The sequence below is a fragment of the Gorilla gorilla genome, chromosome 7 (assembly GCF_029281585.2).
Source record: "Gorilla gorilla gorilla isolate KB3781 chromosome 7, NHGRI_mGorGor1-v2.1_pri, whole genome shotgun sequence".
Taxonomy (NCBI): domain Eukaryota; kingdom Metazoa; phylum Chordata; class Mammalia; order Primates; family Hominidae; genus Gorilla; species Gorilla gorilla.
Genome location: NC_073231.2, coordinates 26,493,253 through 26,513,588, shown reverse-complemented (window position 1 = coordinate 26,513,588; position 20,336 = coordinate 26,493,253). Strand labels below are relative to the sequence as shown.

At 42.1% G+C, this 20,336-nt stretch overlaps 1 protein-coding gene across 6 annotated transcripts in view; it reads right to left on the bottom strand.

Annotated features, from left to right (window-relative positions):
• PIWIL2 (piwi like RNA-mediated gene silencing 2) overlaps positions 1-20,336 on the bottom strand; it is a 79,759-nt gene that overhangs the window by 37,371 nt on the left and 22,052 nt on the right. For 5 of the 6 annotated variants that reach the window (XM_031014138.3, XM_031014139.3, XM_055348907.2 and 2 more), the window contains exons 11-19: positions 13,407-13,595; positions 12,744-12,828; positions 11,597-11,686; positions 9,552-9,692; positions 7,549-7,662; positions 6,323-6,511; positions 3,190-3,291; positions 2,473-2,589; positions 1,285-1,373 (exon numbers count right to left, since the gene is read on the bottom strand). In XM_031014138.3, the coding sequence (XP_030869998.2) occupies positions 1,285-1,373; positions 2,473-2,589; positions 3,190-3,291; positions 6,323-6,511; positions 7,549-7,662; positions 9,552-9,692; positions 11,597-11,686; positions 12,744-12,828; positions 13,407-13,595 (1,116 nt within the window). The remainder of the gene's footprint in view (positions 1-1,284; positions 1,374-2,472; positions 2,590-3,189; positions 3,292-6,322; positions 6,512-7,548; positions 7,663-9,551; positions 9,693-11,596; positions 11,687-12,743; positions 12,829-13,406; positions 13,596-20,336) is intronic. The other variant, XM_055348905.2, reaches the window with a different exon arrangement.

Here is a 20,336-nt window from a genome sequence, read left to right as displayed (position 1 = left end):
TTCCTACAAAAACTGCTCCAATAGAAAAAATTTAACAACTTAAGATATCCACCAAGAGAGGATTGGTTAAATAATGATACACAGAATAAATTCTGAGCAGCAGTTGAGTTGGTGGAGATTTATTTGTAATGATACAGGAAAATGTACAGTTTAAGTGCATATTAAGCTAAGGAATAGTATGCCTAGCAGTATCCCATTTGTACAAATATATATATGTGTGTGTGTGTGTTTCAGAGATATATATCACATGTATGTGTTAATATACGCATAGAAGAGAATCTGAAAGTATATATACATCAAACCTTTGCCAACTGTTAATATGAATAAAAGCTGGACCATGAGGAATTCTCACTTTCTCAATTTCTGCAGATATTTGGGATGAGCATGCCTTATTTTTACAGTTGGAACAAACAATCAAAAAAACCTCATTTCTGGGGGAAAAATGCCAACAACAAGGCAGCACAGCCCCAGCCTTGGAAGAGGTCCCTCTTCAGCTGGGAAGCACATTCACACCCGTGCCAAGTTTGTTAAATAAGCTGCAAAGCCAGGTGCAGTGCTCATGCCTGTAATCCCAGCACTTTGGGAGACTGAGGCAGGTGGATCACTTGAGCCCAGGAGTTCGAGACCAGCCTGGGCAACATGGTGAAACCCTGTCTCTACAAAAATTAGCTGGTATGGTGGCACATGCTTGTGGTCCCAGCTACTCGGGAGGCTGAGGTGGGAGGATCACCAAAACCCAGGGAGGTTGAGGTTGCAGTGAGCTGTGATCATGCCACTGCACTCCAGTGCAGAGTAAATCCCAGTCTCAAAAAAAAAAAAGTTGCATAAACAAATTTCATAGCCGGGCATGATGGCTCACGCCTGTAATCCCAGCACTTTGGGAGGCTGAGGCGGGCGGATCACCTGAGGTTAGGTGTTCAACACCAGCCTGGCCAACATGGTGAAACGCTGTCTCTACTAAAAATACAAAAATTAGCCTGGCATGGTGGTGCACACCTGTAATCCCAGCTACTGGGGAGGCTGAGGCAGGAGAATCACTTGAACCCAGAAGGTGGAGGCTGCAGTGAGCTAAGAGAGCACCACTGCACTCCAGCCAGGGTGACAGAGGGAGACTCCATTTCCCCCCCTCCCACAAAAAAAAAATTCACATGAAGATAGAGGAAGAAAATGTTTAGAAATCTTTATATTGTAATACATAATGCTAAAAAGATTTGCTGGATTTATAATAAGATTAGGCACTAAAATGAAATAATCAAACAAGATGGCACTGTGAGCAGTACTTACAGATTGATGCTTGCCACGAAGCCAACCACGGAGCGCATGCCTCTACTGGGGTCATGGTAAACATCCATCCCGATCACCATTAACTGTTTCTAGTTTAGAAAACAAAAACAAAAACCAAACCCCAGACCTGAGCAATGCATTCCTCCATTTTTAATTACTGTCTGAATCCCAAAGCAACCTCCCCTTACTGTTTATACGTGAAAGTAAGTTCTGGGAAAGAAAAAAAAAAGACAATCAACTTGACATTTTTTAAACACAATAAGCACAGTTAAGATCTAGATCAGGGATCAGCAAAGGACTAAAGGGTAAATAACTTAGGCTTTGTGAGCCTTATGATTTCTGTAGAAAACACAGGTTGAGCATTCCCAAATCTGAAAAGCTTTTGAGCACCGACATGACACTCAAAGAGTTTCAGATTTTGGAGTGTTTCAGATTGCAGATTTTTGAATTTGGGATGCAAGCAAATGAACCCAAACCCCCAGAAATCTAAAATCCAAAATGCTTCTGGTCCCAAGTATTTCAGAAAAAGCATACTTGACCTTTATTTAATTCTATCTGATTAACACAAAAGCAGTCATGGACAGTACGAAAAGGAGTATGGCTGTATTCCAGTGAAATTTTATTTAAAGACACTGAAAACTCACTTCATATAATTTTCATGTGTCATGGAATAATCATCTTAGTTTTATTTTTTCCGCCATTTAAAAACATAAAAACCAGGCTGGGCATGGTGGCTCACACCTGTAATCCCAGCATTTTGGAAGGCTGAGGTGGGCAGATCACCAGGTCAGGAGTTTGAGACCAGCCTGGCCAACATGGTGAAATCCCATCTGTACTAAAAATACAAAAATTAGCTGGGTATGGTGGTGGGCACCTGTAATCCCAGCTACTCAGGAGGCTGAGGCAGGAGAATTGCTTGAACCTGGGAGGCGGAGGTGGCAGTGAGCCAAGATCATGCCATTGCACTCCAACCTCGGCGACAAGAACAAGAATCCGTCTCAAAAACACAAAAAACAAAAAACAAACAAACATAAAACCCATTCTTAGATAATGGGCTGAAGAGGCAGGGAGCCATTTAGACTACTGAGTAAGTGTTGAGAAGAGGAAGCATAACGAATAAGGAAAAACAGGAAAACAGCTTGGAGGATTCTCTGGAGAGGCAAACTGAACCATCTCGGCATCACTCACCAGAGGAATATCCACTCCCCAGAGCTCACCACCCAATTTACAGTTAATCTGAAGTAAAATCTTCTGGGCCACACTCCGAAGCCTGGTGGGCTGACCAATGGTTCGAACATTGACAACCTATAATGAAGGGACCAAAAGGTGTCAGGAGAAGCAGGTCACTATCAACCTCTCAGAAAATCTGAACTCTAAAGTAAACATTACATTTGTTTAAGAAACTCAAGTTAGAAGACAACACATTTCGCATTAATAATTCTAATTCTAGGGTTTCTAGGCATGCATGCACATGGGCAAAATACAACACACACACACACACACACACACACACCACAAACCCAAAACAAAATAAAACCAACAAATGAAAACTTTCAAAAGGATCTCATGCAGAGTGGAATGCTTTTTTAACTCCCATAGGAAAAATAGCTTTCCCCTTTCAGAATGAAGCCTATATTCACTCTCAGAACTCAGTCACATGAAACCACCTGGTGACTCAACCTCGGAACAAGCGAAATTGTTCATTTGGAAGCATGAGGGCAGCTTATGAAGAGCAATCTACTCTTTGCCAGGTTGCTCTGATCAGGAGAACCTTTCACCAGAAGGCTCTGCACATACTGGCTTCTAACAGCTACTTTAGTCTTTGTGAACACATATATCCCTCTTCTCAAGCCTCAGGGGAGGCGAGAGGTGCCATCTGTGCCTCCTGCCCCAACACCCACTCACCTGGGAGGGCACTGGGGACTGCACACAGCACAGCTTCTTGATGGCCCCATAGAGATCATCACGTGGGCCCATGATGATGCAAACAACCATCTGTATCTTCCCCTTGAGGAGATAAGGTATATACAAGTCAGGCTGTGGAATTCTCTGGGGACTTTTTACAGGACTCTAGTTGGCAGTATTCTGAGTATGCAAAGCCATAAGACCTTTAAGGAAGACAGGGAACTGAAATAAAGAGGGTGGACATTCCAACCAGAACAAGGTCCTTGGAGCTGAATTAACATTCTTTGGCTCAGGGCTGTTCTGTATAGATAGGTAATATGTTACTATTAATTACCTAGAGCTGGCCCTGAGTACCAAAAGATTTATCTATTAGAAGACTCAGATGGCTGGAAAAGGACCAGGTTTGAATGCATGCAAGGTTTACATTACTTGCTGCTTCCAATTCAGTATAATGTTTTTTACTACTCTCTTTGGTTTACTAAACAACTTATTACACTCATACCACAGAACTTTAACCAAGGAAGCAGGGAATGCAATACTACAAGAAAGCATTCAGAACTAAATGCAAACTGGAATGAAGCTATTGCCAAATCCATGAGCAGCCACTCCTAACTCTGGTGAAGAGACAGAATGATATTGTCAGCAGCACAGCACGTCAGTATCGTCTATTCCTCACTGCTGAAGGAATCCAATATTGAAAAAAGAGGACCTTTCAAAGCCTGAATAAAGAAAAGCAGCACTCAAGTGAAAGAAGGTTGCCAACCCTTTAAGCCAGAAACTGCTACAAATGGTAAATCAGTGGTACCCTGCTCCAAATCAAGATTGGTATAATGTTAAGACCGTTCAGAGGACACATTCAGCAACGACACCAAGCATTTCCAAAGGCATGAGAACAGAGCTGCACACTGGGAGCCTATGGACTGGACACAGCAAACAGGTGCCTTTTTTCAGGCCCTACAATGACTTAAAAGTGTTTATGTTTGTTTAAATTAACATTTAAACATAGGAAGATACACACATATGCAATTCCAGGTTTTTGGCCTTTATCAACAAACAAGCACATTAAGAATCATTTTGGCAATCCTGGGTTTATATCTCCAGTCACAGGAGTTACCCTCTTTAGTTCATTTCACTCCCCTCCTGGCCCACTTCACTCATTTATACTCCTTATCAGGCTCCTGGAGACATACGAGTTTGTGATTCCTCACAGAGATGATAATGGAATGCCTTAAAGATGAACAGACAGAGCAAGGCCGCTATGAGATAAGTTGGTAAGCGATATGAATGAAATTCACATCCATGCCACATGAAACCTGTCAGTTGTACCCTCTCAAAAAGGGAACACAAGTTGTGAAATGGGGGAGCTGATGTACTGGGCTGGGTTATTCTTTTGAAAGCAGAGCAGAACTTATCTATGATCAGGTCTGAGGGAGGCCATGGTAGAGTATGACAGGCATGGTAGATCAGGATGGAATTATAGAGAATGCACAGGCTGGGTGCAGTGGCTCACACCTGTAATCCCAGCACTTTGGGAGGTGGAGGTGGGAGGACTGATTGAGGCTGGGAGTTTGAGATCAGCCTGGGCAACAGAAGGAGACCCCATCTCTACAAAAAATTTAAAAATTAGCCAGGAGTGGTGGTGCACGTGTACAGTTACAGCTACTCAGAAGGCTGAGGCAGGAGGATCCCTTGAGCCCTCAAGTTTCAGGTTACAGTCAGCTATGATCATGCCACTGTACTTTAGCCTGAGCAACAGAGCCAAGACCTTGTGTCTAAAAAAAGAGAGAGAGAAACACACCAAAGAAAGAACACAAGTGTGCTGTTGTGAATGGTACACCAAGAGTGCCGGATCAAAAACAGAATGCTGCTGGGCATGGTGACTCACGCCTGTAATCTCGCTGCTTTGGGAGGTTGAGGCAGCAGGATCACTTGGGGCCGGAAGCTCGAGACCAGCCTGGGCAACATAATGAAACCCTGTCTCTATAATTTTTTTTTTTTTAATTAGCCAGGTGTGATGGCCCACGCCTGTAGTTCCAGCTACTTGGAAGGCTGAGGCGGGAGGATTGCTTGAGCCCAGGAGTTTGAGGCAACAATGAGCTAAGATCGCACCAGTGTACTCCACATGGGTGACAGAGTAAAATCCTATCTTTTTTTTTTTTTTTTTTTTTGGAGAAAAGGTCTCACTCTGTTGCTCAGGTTGGAGTAAAGTGGCATGATCATAGCTCACTGCAGCCTCAACCTCCCCAGGCTCAGGTGATTCTCCCACCTCAGCCTCCTGAGTAGCTGGTACTACAGGTGCATGCCACCACACCCAGCTAATTTTTAGATTTTTTGTAGAGACAGGGTTTTGCCATGTTGCCGAGGCTGGTCTCAAACTCCTGGGCTCAAGCAACCCGCCCACCTCAGCATCCCAACGTGCTGGAATTCCAGGCGCGAGCCACTGTGCGCCCAGCTGACCCAATCTCTTAAAAAAAAAATTAAAAAAAGAACTCTATGATGCCAAGATGATTGAATTCTAGGATTGAACTCACCAGAACAATTTACCAGAAAGTTCAATTCAAGGGCTAATTACTTCCAAAAGCCTTCCCCTTGCTTTTTTCTCTCCCTATTCCTCTTGTTCTATTTTATTTACAAACAGATAAGAACTGAAAAGCCTGAATAACTAAGTTGTGAGTGCTATGACCTGGCCAGCTCTAGTGTTCCTGATCAGTCATCAGGACCCAATCAATGGGCCATCTGCCAAGTTCATCACCAGAGTAATTTTAATCTTGAACCAGGCCGGACTGAGGCAGCTCAGTAGTGAATCGTGCAAGACGGCACCTAACCCAAGCTGCTGCTTTCTGAGCACAACATGTTCTATAGATAATGAACCACAGTTAAGTCAGCTATTCTCTCAGCCAGTTATGTAAGAAAAAGAAGACTAGAGTAAGTGAGGGTGCCAACACAGAGTGAGAGAAGCAAAATTAACCAAAGGGCATAAAGAACACTTTTCAATCAGTATTTCATGTGCGCATGGGTAAGACAAGTTCTAGGGCATCATCAACAGCAGACTGATAACCATGATACATTAAAATTAAGTATTTAAGTAATTTAAAATGGACATCCTATAAATTTATTTGAATTACATTTTTACCTCAGCTCCTAACGTGGATTGAATGGTTCTGACATAGGTCTCTATTCGGTCATCCTTTAGCTCAACCCAGGCCGGTGGGCTCATACGCATGCCAATGGGGCCGGCTATCTTCTCCAACATGTTGACCAGTTCTCGAGCCTGGTCCATTGCTCTCTTTGGGTAAAAAAGTGCCCAGAAATGCATGGGGATCTAGGAACAACCACGAGCTTTTAGTATTTCTCACAATTTAAATATCCCAAACTCATACTTAAGATTTCATTCTAGAGAATAAATTACTTTTCACTCTCATTGCTTGAATCCTGTCTTATCTAACTCCTGTATTAACATGAACGTACATGATAAGAAAACTGTGGCATAGTCTCAAAATGGAATGTTATACAGTAATGAGAATGGAAGAGCAACAACCATGCCTAACAACAGGATGAAACTCACCAACATAAATTTAAGAAAAGAAGCCAGACACAGAAGAATATATAATCTATGATTCCATGTATATGTAAAGTACAGAAATTGGTAAAATCAATCTGTGCTGTGAAAAGTCAGGACAGTGGTTATACTGGGTGTGTGAGGGGTAAGGGATAGGCAGGAACTGGGAGAATGGAGGGGGCTTCTGGAGTGCTGGTAAAGTTCTGCATCTTAACCCTTGGTGTGGATTACACAGGTCTATTTAATTAAAAAAAAACTCAGCAAGTTACACGTTTATAAGTGTGCTTTTCGTTTATATTTCAATAAAACATTTAAAAACATGCATTTTATATATCTGTTTTTATATATCTGGCCATGAAGTTCATGTTGGTCAAAAACACTGAGAAGTAATTATACGCCATTTTGTACTTTGATACAAATAGCTAGTGTATTATTAGTTCCCTAGGTGAGGTACTGTTTTAATCTAACTTCTTTCACGGATACAAATACCCTCTAGATACTCCTGGGGAAAAAGAGGGGGAAAAGAGAAAGAAAGAAGGGAGAGTGGGTAACAGGTTGGCACTATGTGAATTACCACAGCAATTTATTTCCTTTCCCTAAGTCTATGGTCAGGCAAAGGGCTTACCTCTAACAACTCATCAACTGCTCTGTTTGAAGGATCCCTGGTTAGTAGGTAATTCAGAATGGGGATTCAATTGGTACTTTCCCTCAAAAAAGAAGACTCTAGATCATTCCTGCTTCCTAATTCCCACACTTTGGGGAATACTGGTCCTCTCTTTATCACTTCAAAAATCACTTACAGTCAAGATGGAAGGGTCTCTGGTTACTTCCTTAACCCAGTTTAGTTCCTGAGATGTGATAAACGAAGTATTTTTTAAGTTAATTCTTTCCATTGGCAGAACACGTCCTTCAATCTAAACAGAAAATAAACCATCTATGACATGAGCCTTTTCAAACACTATTTAGAAAAACACTGCTACTGCTCTATAAGGCCTGCTCAGCTCCACCATAGACACTTGTCCCTGTTAGAACTTTTGGGACTAGCAGAATAATAAAGCTTCTAGCAGTGAAAGTCCCTGTCAATAAAAACCTACATTTATATAGGTAAAATTATTATAGGTACTAATCTTTCATTACTGAAGCTTCCACATGATATCCCAAGAAAGGGATTTGAAAACATTGTCTATTTAGAACGACTGAATAAAGGAAAACAATCTTTAAAAAACATTTTAAAGGGGCCGGGCACCGTGGCTCACGCCTGTAATCCCAGCACTTTGGGAGGCCGAGGAGGGCAGATCACTTGAGGTCAGGAGTTTGACACCAGCCTGGCCAACATGGTGAAACCCTGTCTCTACTAAAAATACAAAAATTAGCTGGGTGTGGTGGTGCATGCCTGTAGTCCCCAGCTACTTGGGAGGCAGAGGCAGGAGATTTACTTGAATCCGGGAGGAGGTTGCAGTGAGCTGAGATCACACCACTGCACTCCAGCCTGGGTGACAGGGCAAGACTCTGTCTCAAAAAAACTTTTTAAAATAAATAAATAAAATATAAGTATTAAAAACATAAATGTCCCTAAATTATTTTACCTTCATAAATTGGACTTAATATCCAAGGGGGCTGGGTGTGGTGGCTAACACCTGTAGTCCCAGCACTTTGGGAGGCCAAGGCGGGTGGATCATGAGGTCAGGAGTTCAAGACCAGCCTGGCCAAGATGGTGAAACCCTGTCTCTACTAAAAATACAAAAATTAGCCGGATGTGGTGGCACGTGCTTGTAATCCCAGCTACTTGGGAAGCTGAGGCAGGAGAATCGCTTGAACCTGGGAGGTGGAGGTTGCAGTGAGCCGAGATTGCGCCATTACACTCCAGCCTGGCCAACAAGAATGAAACCCCGTCTTAAAAAAACAGAAAAAAGAAAATAAACAAGGGCTAGCGTGGTGACTCACACCTGTAATCCTAACACTTTGGGAGGCTGAGGTCGGCGGATCACTTGAGGTCAAGAGCTCGAGAGACCAGCCATGGCAACATGGTGAAACTCCGTCTCTACTAAAAATACAAAAATTAGCCAGGCATGGTGGTGTGCGCCTGTAATTCCAACTATTCGGGAGGCTGAGACAGGAGAATCACTTGGAATCCATCTCAAAAAAATAAATAACACACACAAAGATTCAGTTATAAGGATGTACACTGCATCGTTATTTTTTTAAATTAGTTAATTTTTTTTGAGATGGATTCTCCCTCTGTCTCCCAGGCTAGAGTGCAGTGGCCCCATCTTGGCTCACTGCAACCTCCACCTCCCGGGTTCAAGTGATTCTCCTACCTCAGCCTCCTGAGTAGCTGGTATTACAGGCTCGTGCCTCGACACTCAGCTAATTTTTGTATTTTTAGTAAAGATGGGGTTTTACCATGCTGGCCAGGCTCTTCTCGAACTCCTGACCTAAGGTGATCCACCTGCCTCAGCCTCCCAAAGTGCTGGGATTACAGGCGTGAGCCACCACGCCTGCCCTGCATCATTATTTATAATAGAAAAATACTAAATTCAATTTGAATGTAAAAGGATAGAAAACCGTTAATAAAAAGTATCAGGCAGCCATTAGAAATACTTAGAAAAATATGACCAGGCACAGAGGTTCACACCTGTAATCCCAATAAGACTCTGTCAAAAAAAAAAAAAAAAAAACCTTAGAAAAATATTAAATGACATGGACAAACATTCAAAATATACTGACAACAAAACGAAAGTCACATAAATATTGCACACGTGTCTCTGTACATGCGCATACACCATCACGTTTTCTGGTTTACCTTATGTACATCCTTTTGCAGACGGAGCCCCCAACGCATCAGTTCATTGGTGGCTGCCTCGTTCTTTGCAATTCTTTGCAGCAAGCATTCCAAAGCACTATGGTGTTGCTTGGGGCTCAGATTGATTTGCTGAGCCAAATCCTAAACAGAATTAAAATAAAGATTAACTTATAAAGATAACTTCACCAATATGAAGTTAAATAAACCCCAGTAGGTCTAAAATGTTTCTCTTTCCCATTGAAATCAGCAGAAAATTTCAAACATCTTCAAGTACTTATTAAATGTATCTCTTAGGAAGGTGAATGTGATATAAGGTTAAAAATTGATTGGAAGGATGAGGCGGGTGGATCGCTTGAGCCCAGGTGTTCAAGACCAACATGGGCAACATGGGCAAGACTCTGTCTCTATAAAAAACTTTTAAAAATTAGCCAGGTATGGTGGTGCGTGCCCTGTACTCCTAGCTACTCAGGAGGCTGAGGCAGGAGGATCACTTGAGCCCAAGGGATTGAGGCTGCAGTGAGCCATGACTCTGCCACTGCCCTCCAGCCTGGGCAAGAGAGCAAGATACTATCTCCAAAAAAAAAAAAAAAAAAATTTAATAATAAAAGAATTTCAAATGTCATCGACTCTCTCTTTCATGATGTATGGATCTTATTTCTTTCTCAAAGCATATTCTGACTTTAAAATTCCTATAAGAGCCTATGAAACAGGAACAAAGGGGCTTGATTACACCTACTTAAAATGTGGGGCCTGGCACAGTGGCTCACGCCTGTAATCCCAGCACTTTGGGAGGCCAAGACAGGCAGATCACTTGAGCCCAGGAATTTGAGACCAGCCTGGGCAACATAGCTAGACCCCATCTGTATAATAAAACAAATATTGAAAAAGAAATACAATTTGGGAAAAAATGTGTAAAAAATGCCATGTGTGAGGCATCCAGCCAAACAAAATAGAAAACCATATTCAGTTTAACACTATATGCCATAGCATACTAGTCATTTGATGTTACCATAAGTCACTTTTTTGCCCAGAACTTGTCATGGTGTTTGACTCATTTATAGGTACTTGCTAAATATTGTTGAGTAAAATCTAACAGGTATGCAGGAAGATTCTGAATCACATAAGTGAGTTCTTTCTTTATTCTTTTGAGATGAATGAATTGCACAGCTGTTATTCCCTCTGAGGTAGTCATGAGGGTCAGTAAGTCTACAGGGGTAGATACAGCTCTGTGATCATAAAGTCATCAGGCAACTGGGAGTTGTATAGAAAAGGCCTTGACCTACAAGGTAGGTGAAAGTAGAACTGGAAGGTAAACATGAAAAAAATCTCTCACAGGAATTTGGAGCTTCACTTCAAGCTCTTTATGATGTTACTAAAAACTGTATGTGGCATATGGGTCTAAGACAGACATGGACTGGAAAGTGAGGCAGCAGAGAGGAGTTCAAGCGTGGACAGCCCCAGACAGAGTGTGGCGGGCCGGCTCTGGGGTCTGGACTCACGCCACCTAGGTGCTAGGTGCTGTACCCATCTGTGCTACTCAGCCCTGCCCACAGGAGCTGAGCCCAACACCCCCAGGACACTCAGGGCCCCACAAGATAAACCATCCTCATCTCCTGACTTATTTGCTTTTTGCCTCATTATCTTCTCCATGCCTTCAAATAAACTGAAGGCTTTAGAAATGTTACAATAACTCAGTGCTCTCAAAGAACCTCACCCATGGTCATATGACCAGTTTACAATTATCCACCTGACTGGTGAGGATGAAGACAGAGTTGTTTGTTTCTTCTTATTTTATAATCCAGTCCCTCTACTGTTCTAACGACCTTCAAAAGGAAGTTCTGATATGCTTTTTCACATCGTGTGTGGGAAGGGACATGGATCATGTTTTACAGAGGAGAAAACTGGAGGCTGGAAGAATGGACAGGCCCAGGTTACAATGCAAGCCAACATCAGAGTTGGAACGTGGCTCGGTTCTAACTCAAACTGTTAAGCAAAAGGCTGCCTCACAAAGTGGGCATTTCCGGCTGAAAACACAGGACTCCAACCTTCATGGCTCTGAAGTCCTTCTTCATCTTCTCTGGGATTCCGGTCATAAAAGAAAGCTCAGGCAGCAGCAGGATTTCCCCTTTTAGCAGCTTTGAAGAGAGAACGAAGAGGGAAAATAAGGCAGTACAAGAGGCTCATGTTCCTGACCATACAGGACATGTCATGGCCAGGGCTGCTCCTGCAGTGATATACCTTGCACGCTAAGGAGTATAAAATCCTGGAGGAGAGAGCAGTGAAATGCTAGAAGTATTTTATCCTTTCTCCCTCAGTGACTGTACATACAGCCTGTTGTATTAGGTCAAAGGAAAAATACTGAAACTGTCAAAGGAGAGTAAAAACTAGAAAAAAAAAATCTGTCCCTCTTGGGCCTCAAGACAATGGTTAAGACAATGCCTCCTATTGCTAAGCAGTGTGCCTCAGTCTCACTGTATCCTACTGGTCTTCAATCTTCACATTTAAGACAGAGGAGTCAGGTAACAAGGTACCTTCCTTAAGCCTCTGGCCCTGTTAAAGTAAATGTCTAGGCCAGGCACAGTGGCTCATGCCTGTAATCCCAGCACTTTAGGAGGCCGAGGCGGGCAAATCACGAGGTCAGGAGATCGAGACTATCCTGGCTAACACGGTGAAACCCCGTCTCTATTAAAAATACAAAAAATTAGCCGGGGGTGGTGGCGGGCTCCTGTAGTCCCAGCTACTCAGGAGGCTGAGGCAGGAGAATGACGTGAATCCGGGAGGCGGAGCTTGCAGTGAGCTGAGATTGCGTCGCTGCACTACAGCCTGGGTGACAGAGCCAGACTCCGTTGAATAAATAAATAAATAAATAAATAAATAAATGAATGAATGAATGAATATCTATACCTTTCCTCATGGATTCAGAGTTTTAATCTTCCTTCACTGGAAATTCTCCTTAACTCTTTAACCTAATAGCTTACGTGGATATTTAGTTCCGCCTCGTGGGGACTTCTAAAGCAGATCTTACCAGTGTGAGTGGTGCCTCTGACTGGATGAGACAAACACTTGCACAGCTTTCCGCAACCACACTACGATTGCTACTCCACAGCTCCCACAAAGCCATGAGGACGGCTAAAAGCAGCTGACAGGATGAAGAACTTAAGCTGGAATTGTAAGCCTGACAGCCCTACTCACCATCCCATGATTATTCTGTCTCTCACTGGGCCTGTGAATCAGCAATGGCTGGTCCTCTTCCTTAACTGTGATCCCATAATTTTTGCTAGAGCAGAGTAGAGGCAGGAAAAAATTTCAGAAGCAGCATCAATACTCTTAGAGCACCATAGTCTGAGTCTCTTAACCAGGACTGAGGTATATAATTTGCATAATACTCTTGTCAAGGAGCCACTGCAAACCGATCATAATATATTTATAACCGGAAAAAGCAGGCTCAAATTATGTTGCAATTAAATATAGGAGAAGTAAGGCTAAAAGTTCAAGAAAGACTTTGTTAAAAACATCAGGCTAAAGGGCTCAGGCAATAGAAACATGAAATGACAGTCAAATGATTAATGACTTGAATTTAATCTCTCCAGACTTCTAATAAAATCAGAAAAACAATTCAAAGCCCTGAGATTAATTTATATAGTAACTTCCAAATTACTAAAATAATTGAAGATATAATGGTAGCATACTCAAGTCAAATCCCACAAATAAGCTCATTCAGTCTTAGACACATTACCAATTCAATTATTTTGAAAGTGTCAAGTGGTATGCTATTGCAGAACTCAATATCTGCTGGAGAACGTGGACTACATCCAACCCCCACCCTGAGGCCCAAACCCAGTCTCTTCTTGCTACCTGTAGTATTCCAAGAATGTGATCTCTTTCCCATCAGACATCGTGAAGCTATCCTTTGGAGTCTTATTCCAATCCACATCATCAATACGATAGGTACGATTGTTGTATCGGGTGATAACAATATTGCCAACCAGAAGCTTAGTACACTCATCCTGGAAGTGTTCTTTATTCTGCTGATAAATGGCATGCCTTTGGAAAGAGATAAAAGACTTTTGGATCACAGTGTATATCCAGAACAGTATGAAAGGGATAGGGGATCAAGTAATTGAGGAATCTAATCACAGCTATATAGCACCAGAAGGCTCCAGTTGTGTTAAAAGATGGGACTGTTAGCCAGATGCAGTGGCTTACACTTGTAATCCCAGCATTTTAAGAGGCAGAGGCAGGAGGACTGCTTGGACCCAGAAGTTGGAGACCAGCCTGGGCAACATAGTGATACCTTATTTCCTTGGCGGGGGAAAAAAAAGGAAAAAGCTTAAGACGGCCTGAACTGCAGGAAATAGAGAATATAGGCCTACCAGGCATGATGGCTCACAGTTGTAGTCCCAGCTATTCGAGAGGCTAAGGTGGGAGGATTGCTTGAGCCCAGGATATTGAGATCAGCCTGGGCAACATGGCGAGACCCCATCTCTAAAAAACTTAAAAAATTAGCCAGGTGTAGTGGCGTACCTTGTAGTCCCAGATACTCCAGAGACTGAGGGAGGTGGGAAGATGGCTTGAACCCAGGAGTTTGAGGCTACAGTGAGCTATGATAGCATCACTGCACTCCATCCTGGGTGACAAAGTAAGGCCCTGTCCCTAAATTAATTAAAATTAATTGTTTAAAATTTCGTACTTTGAAATACTCATCAAATCATAGAAAGTTGCAAAATGTGGACATAGAGTCTCATGTACAAAACTGCCATTGCTATAATATCATTAACTAGACTATAGATCTTACTCTATTTTCATTGTTACTTACATACACTGGTGTGTTTGTATGTGTATACAGTTTCCTCACATCTGTAGGTTACCACAATCAGATACCAAACTGTTGCATGTCACCACCAAGGGACTATTTCCTGCTGCCCTTTATATTCACACTCCCCCTCCTTCCCTAGATCTGGTAACTACCAGTCTATTCTCTAGCTTTGTCATTTTGAGACTCCTATAGAAATAGAACCAAAAAGTGTACAACCTTTTGAGATAGAGAAAACTTAATCTAGGGGTAGGGATGGGAACCCATGGCAAGCCAACTACAAGTGGCATTGGAGAAAAGCAAAGTTCTGTTAGCCTAGATTTGTCGTCTAAGTTGGGGTGGGCAGTGCATCAACCAGAAATTTAAGGGCTAAATCCTGGTAATCAGAAAGCCATAGAAGGCCACACATCCTTGGCTGACTGGGAAACCACCTATGCTTAGAAGAGAGCCAAGAAATCTCAGCTGAGAGTTAAAAGCCAAAAAAGATGGGAGAACTACATTTAATTTTGAATACATTCTTCAATCTACACACAAATCCATTAGCAGAGATGGAAGCCTTATGGAGTCATGGGGTTTGAGTATAACTGCTCTCCAAATCATTATCCGAATGACTAAGCTCTACAGACAAGGGGGTGATCACTAGGAAGCCAGGTTAAAATATGATAATAAGGAAAAACCGAGCAAAGACATCAGCAGCTGCACGCCACAGAAATAACAGAGTCTTTAGTCTCAATATGGATAGGTTAGTTTAAAAAAAGAAATCAGAAAAATAGGCTGGGCGCAGTGGCTCACACCTGTAATCCCAGCACTTTGGGAGGCCGAGGTGGGCGGATCATGATGTCAAGAGATCGAGACCATCCTGGCCAACATGATGAAACCCATTTCTACTAAAAATACAAAAATTAACTGGGCGTGGGGGTGCGCGCCTGTAGTCCCAGCTACTCAGAAGGCTGAGACAGGAGAATCACTTGAACCCGGGAAGCAGTGATTGCAGTGAGCCAAGATCGCACCACTGCACTCTAGCCTGGTGACAGAGCGAGACCCCATCTCAAAAAAAGAGAAAAATCAGAAAAATAAACGATCCAGACTTGCCAAAATGTATTAAACAGAAAGAAAAATAAGAAATCTCCAAATATTTGAAAATTATAATACACTCTAAATAACCCACAGATCAAAGAAGAAAGCACAAGAGAAATGAGAAAATATCTTGAACTGAAGGAAAATGAAAAATCAGACAATAAAAAAATCAGGGACTGTAGCTAATGCAGTGCTCAGAGGGACATTTGTGCCTTAAATTACATGAGAATGAAACACAGAACCTACACATTTATGATCAAATAATAACTGACAAAGGTGTCAAGGTAAATCAGTAGGGAAGGACAATCTTTTCAAGAAACAGTGCTATGATAATTAAACATGTAACAAAAGGAACTCAGACCGTTCGTTACCCGACATCACCTGTAAAAGTTAACTCAAAATGGATCGCAGATCTAAATATGAGTCAAAACTATAAACCTAAAAAAAAAAAAAACAAAATCTTTGCGACCTCGAGTTAGGCAATGATTTCTTGGATATGACAACAAAACCAAAACCTATGAAAGAAAAAGTATAAATTCTACTTCATCAGAATTAAAAATGTCTACTCCTTAAAAGGGACCACTGGGCCGGGCACGGTGGCTCATGCCTGTAATCCCAGCACTTTGGGAGGCTGAGGCGGGTGGATCACTTGAGCTCAGGATTTAGAGACAAGCCTGGGCAACATGGTGAAACCCCATCTCTACTAAAAGTACAAAACAGCCAGGTGTGTGGTGGCGCATGCCTGTAGTCCCAGCTACTCAGGAGGCCAAGGCATGAGAATCAGCCCAGGAGGAAGAGGCTACAGTGAGCTGAGATGGCGCCACTGCACTCCATCCTGGGTGAAAGAGCGATACCCTGTCTCAAAAAATAAATAATAAAAGAATAAAAAACAAATAAAAGGGACCACTGGCCGGGTGTGATGGCTCACATCTGTAATCCCGGCACTTTAGGAGGATCACTTGAGCCCAGGAGTTCAAGAACAGCCTGGGCAACGTGGTAAAACTCTATCTCTACAAAAAAAAATTTTTTTAATTAGCTGGGCATGGTGGTGCATGCCTGTAGTCACAGCTACTCAGGAGGGTGAGGTGAGAGGATTGCTTGAGTCCTGGAGGCCAAGGCTGCAGTGAGATGTGACTGCACCACTGCGCTCCAGCCAACAGAGCAAGACTCTGTCTCAAAAAAAAAAAAGTCACCTTTAAGAAAAATGCAAAGACAAGCTACAAAATGGAAGAAAATATGCATATATCATATGATACGTGCATATCATTCACCTGATAAAGTATCTGTACTTCTTATATGTAATGAATTACTGCACAACTCAGTAAAAACAACCACCCAAATATTTAAAATAGGCAAAAGATACGAACAGATACTTCACCAAAGCAGACAAATGAATGGGAAGTACACACAGGAAAAGATGCTCTACATCATTATTCACTAGGAAAATGTAAATCAAAACCACAATTGGATACCACTGTACACTGGTTAAAATTTCTAAAATTAAGACTGACTAAACCAAGTATTCGTGAGAATGTGGAACAACCTGAATTCTCAGGCACTGCTAGTGGGAATGTAAAACAGTACAGACACTTTGGGAAAGACTTTCTTATAAAATTAAACACACACCTACCATATGACTCGCCATTCCGCTCCCAGGTATCTACTAACCAAGACAAATGAAAGTATATGTCCACACAAAGACTTGTACACTAATATTTATAGCAACTTTATTTGTAACAGCCAAAAGCTGGAAAGAACCTGGAAACAATGGGTGAATAAATTGTGGTAGAGCCACAAAATGGAACACTACCCAGTACTTAAAAGGAATGAACATTTGCAACATACAACAATGTGAATGATTTCAAAATAACGCTAAGTGAAAGAAGCCAACCAAAAAACAATAGCAGGCAGGCAGGTGGGTGGGTGGGCTGTTGGGTGGGTCTTCTTCCTCGCCCCCCTTATGCCTATAATCCCAGCACTTTGGGAGGCTGAGGCTAGGTAGGAGAACTGCTTGGGCCCAGGAGTTCGAGACTGGCCTGGGCAACATAGTGAGGTCCCATCTCTATTAAAAAAAATGTTTTTATATAGCTGGGCATGGTGGCAGGCACCTGTAATCCCAGCTAGGCAGGAGAATCACCTGAACGCGGGAGATGGAGGTTGCAGGGAGCTGAGATCGCACCATTGCACTCCAGCCTGGGTGACAGGGAGAGATTCTGTCCCCCCTCCAAAAAAAATAAAATAAAAAATAAAATAAATACAATAAAAAAGAACAAGAACATAGTGATTCCATTTATATAAAATTCTAGAAAATGCAGAAAAATCTCTAGTGACAGAAGGCTGACCAGCACTTGCTGCCCATGGCGTGCAGAGGAGGAACAGAAGTGGGAAGAGGCTTCAGAGAGACCCGAGTACATTTTGGGGCAATGGCCATGTCTATTTTCTTCACTGTAACGTTTCACAGGTGAAATATATCAAATATATATACATATATCAAAACTCATCAAACTGTATACTTTAAATGTGTGTGTGGGTTTTTTACGGATGTCAATTGTACCTTTACACATCTGAAAAAAGAAATTAATGGAACAGAATAAAAGATCTGGAAATAGACTCAAACAGATTAATACTGAGTGTAGAATAAGGTGGTATATCAAATTTGTAAGAAAAAAGATCACTGACCGGGCGCGGTGGCTCACGCCTGCAATCCCAGCACTTTGGGAAGCCGAGGTGGGTGGATCACCTGAGGTCAGGAGTTCAAGACCAGTCTGACCACCATGGAGAAACCCTGTCTCTACTGAAAATACAAAGTTAGCCAGGTGTGGTGGCACATGCCTGTAATCCCAGCTACTCAGGAGGCTGAGGCAGGAGAATCGCTTGAACCCAGGAGGCGGAGGTTGCAGTGAGCCGAGATCACGCCATTGCACTCCAGCCTGGGCAACAAGAGTGAAATTCCATCTCAAAAAAAAAAGAAAAAAAAGAAAAAAGACCATTAAAAAAACAGGTTAGCTTGCTAGCCAATTTTAGAAAATTCTTTATGAATTTAAGATTAATATCTAAGAAACTAAACAATAAAACTAAATGAAAACAAATATTCATATACTCCTGAGAATAAAATAAAATTCCCACAAACTGGAAAAGATGGATTACTCTGCCACCATAGTAATAAGTAGCCATAAGAATGGGTTTTAAGCCTGTTATATCAATCTACATCAATTTATTCAGCAAACACACTTTTGCAAGCCAACTAATCAACGTCATCCCCTTGTTTCTATAAGCCAGCCAATCACTGATAACTTAATCCAATACGCATACCTCTCAGGGCAAATCAACTCACAAGAGTCTCGCCTGAGTAACCACCCTTCCTCAGAAGATGCTGACCTACTTGTCCATCTGCAAGTCTGCAATCCCTGAACTATACTCTTCTCAAATATTCTATAGAAGACCAATAGTCTCTAACTGCAGTAAGCAAGAAATTCAGCTTTATTTTTATTTCCGATAGAACAGAGGTCTCACCATCCTCTGACAATTCTGGAGGTCCAACCAAGATAATTTTGAAAACTTCCCAGGCAACATTCCACAGATTCTCAGACCAACAATCCACTCACTGGGCCCTTGTGCTTAACTCTTTGTTCTTCAGATCTGCTGTCAAGTGAGTCAATCCCAACAACTATCTGAGGTGTGACTAGTTTCATTAAGCTCTAGTTGCTGAATCCCAATATTTATAATCAAACAGGCCTTTGTCATTAGCCTTAGGTCTTTATGTAAGCCAATCAGCCTTACTTCCTCACATAAAATAGACCTTTTGGTTTAGAAGTACAGCCTCCAGCATATAATCAGACCTAGATCTTTGTGTGAGGTCATTAGCCTTTTTGTTTTGAAAGTATATCATTTGAAAATATTTTTGCCATTATCTTTTTTTTTTTTAAATAGGGTCTCACTTCATTGGCCAGGCTGGAGTGCAGTCGTGCGATTATGGCTCACACTCACTGCAGCCTTGACATTCCAGCTCAGATGATTCTCCCACCTCGGCCTCCCGAGTAGCTGGGATAACAGATGCGTGCCGCCATGCCCAGCTAATTTTTGTATTTTTTGTAGAGACAGGATTTTGCCATATTGCCCAGGCTGGTTTCGAACTCTTGGGCTCAACCAATCCACCCTCCTCAGCCTTCCAAAATGCTGGGATTATCAGCATGAGTCACTGCACCCAGTCAATTCTGTTTTTCATTTGCTTGCTTTGCTTTTACTGCTGTCTATACATATAAGGCATTTTTGTTTGTTCCGGACTGTCTTTTCTGCTCAACATAGAGAACAGTACTCTTTAGAAGAAGCCAGATAAGGCTTCATACCAATTTAGGCCTTTCCTGAGAGCCTATGGTTGGAGGCCCGTTAGACCAGCAACCCAACTGTAAAAATTTGGTGAAACCCCCTGACTCCAAATGGTTCCTATCAGTAATTTTTCATCCACTGACCCCGATCCTTCTCCTAGACTATAAATTCCCACTTTTCCTTGTTGTATTCTGAGTTGAGCCCAATCTCTCTCCCATACTGTAAATCCCCACTGCAGGGGTCCTTGTGCCCATTGCACTGGTTCTGAATAAAGTCTGCCTTATCATTCTTTAACAAGTGCCATTAATTTTTTTTTAACAGAAATCACAACTAGATGCATTACAGTAAAACTTCGAAAGCCAAAGACAAAAATAAAAAAAAATTAAAAAGATAACAGTATCACTGGTGATTGATTTGTCAACAGGAACAATGTAAACCACGGGCCAGGTGCAATAGCTCACACCTGTAATCCTAGCACTTTAGGGGGCCAATGTAGGAGAAGGATAACTTAAGGCCAGGATTTCGAGGTCAGCCTTGGCAACACAGTCAAACTGCATCTCTACAAAAAT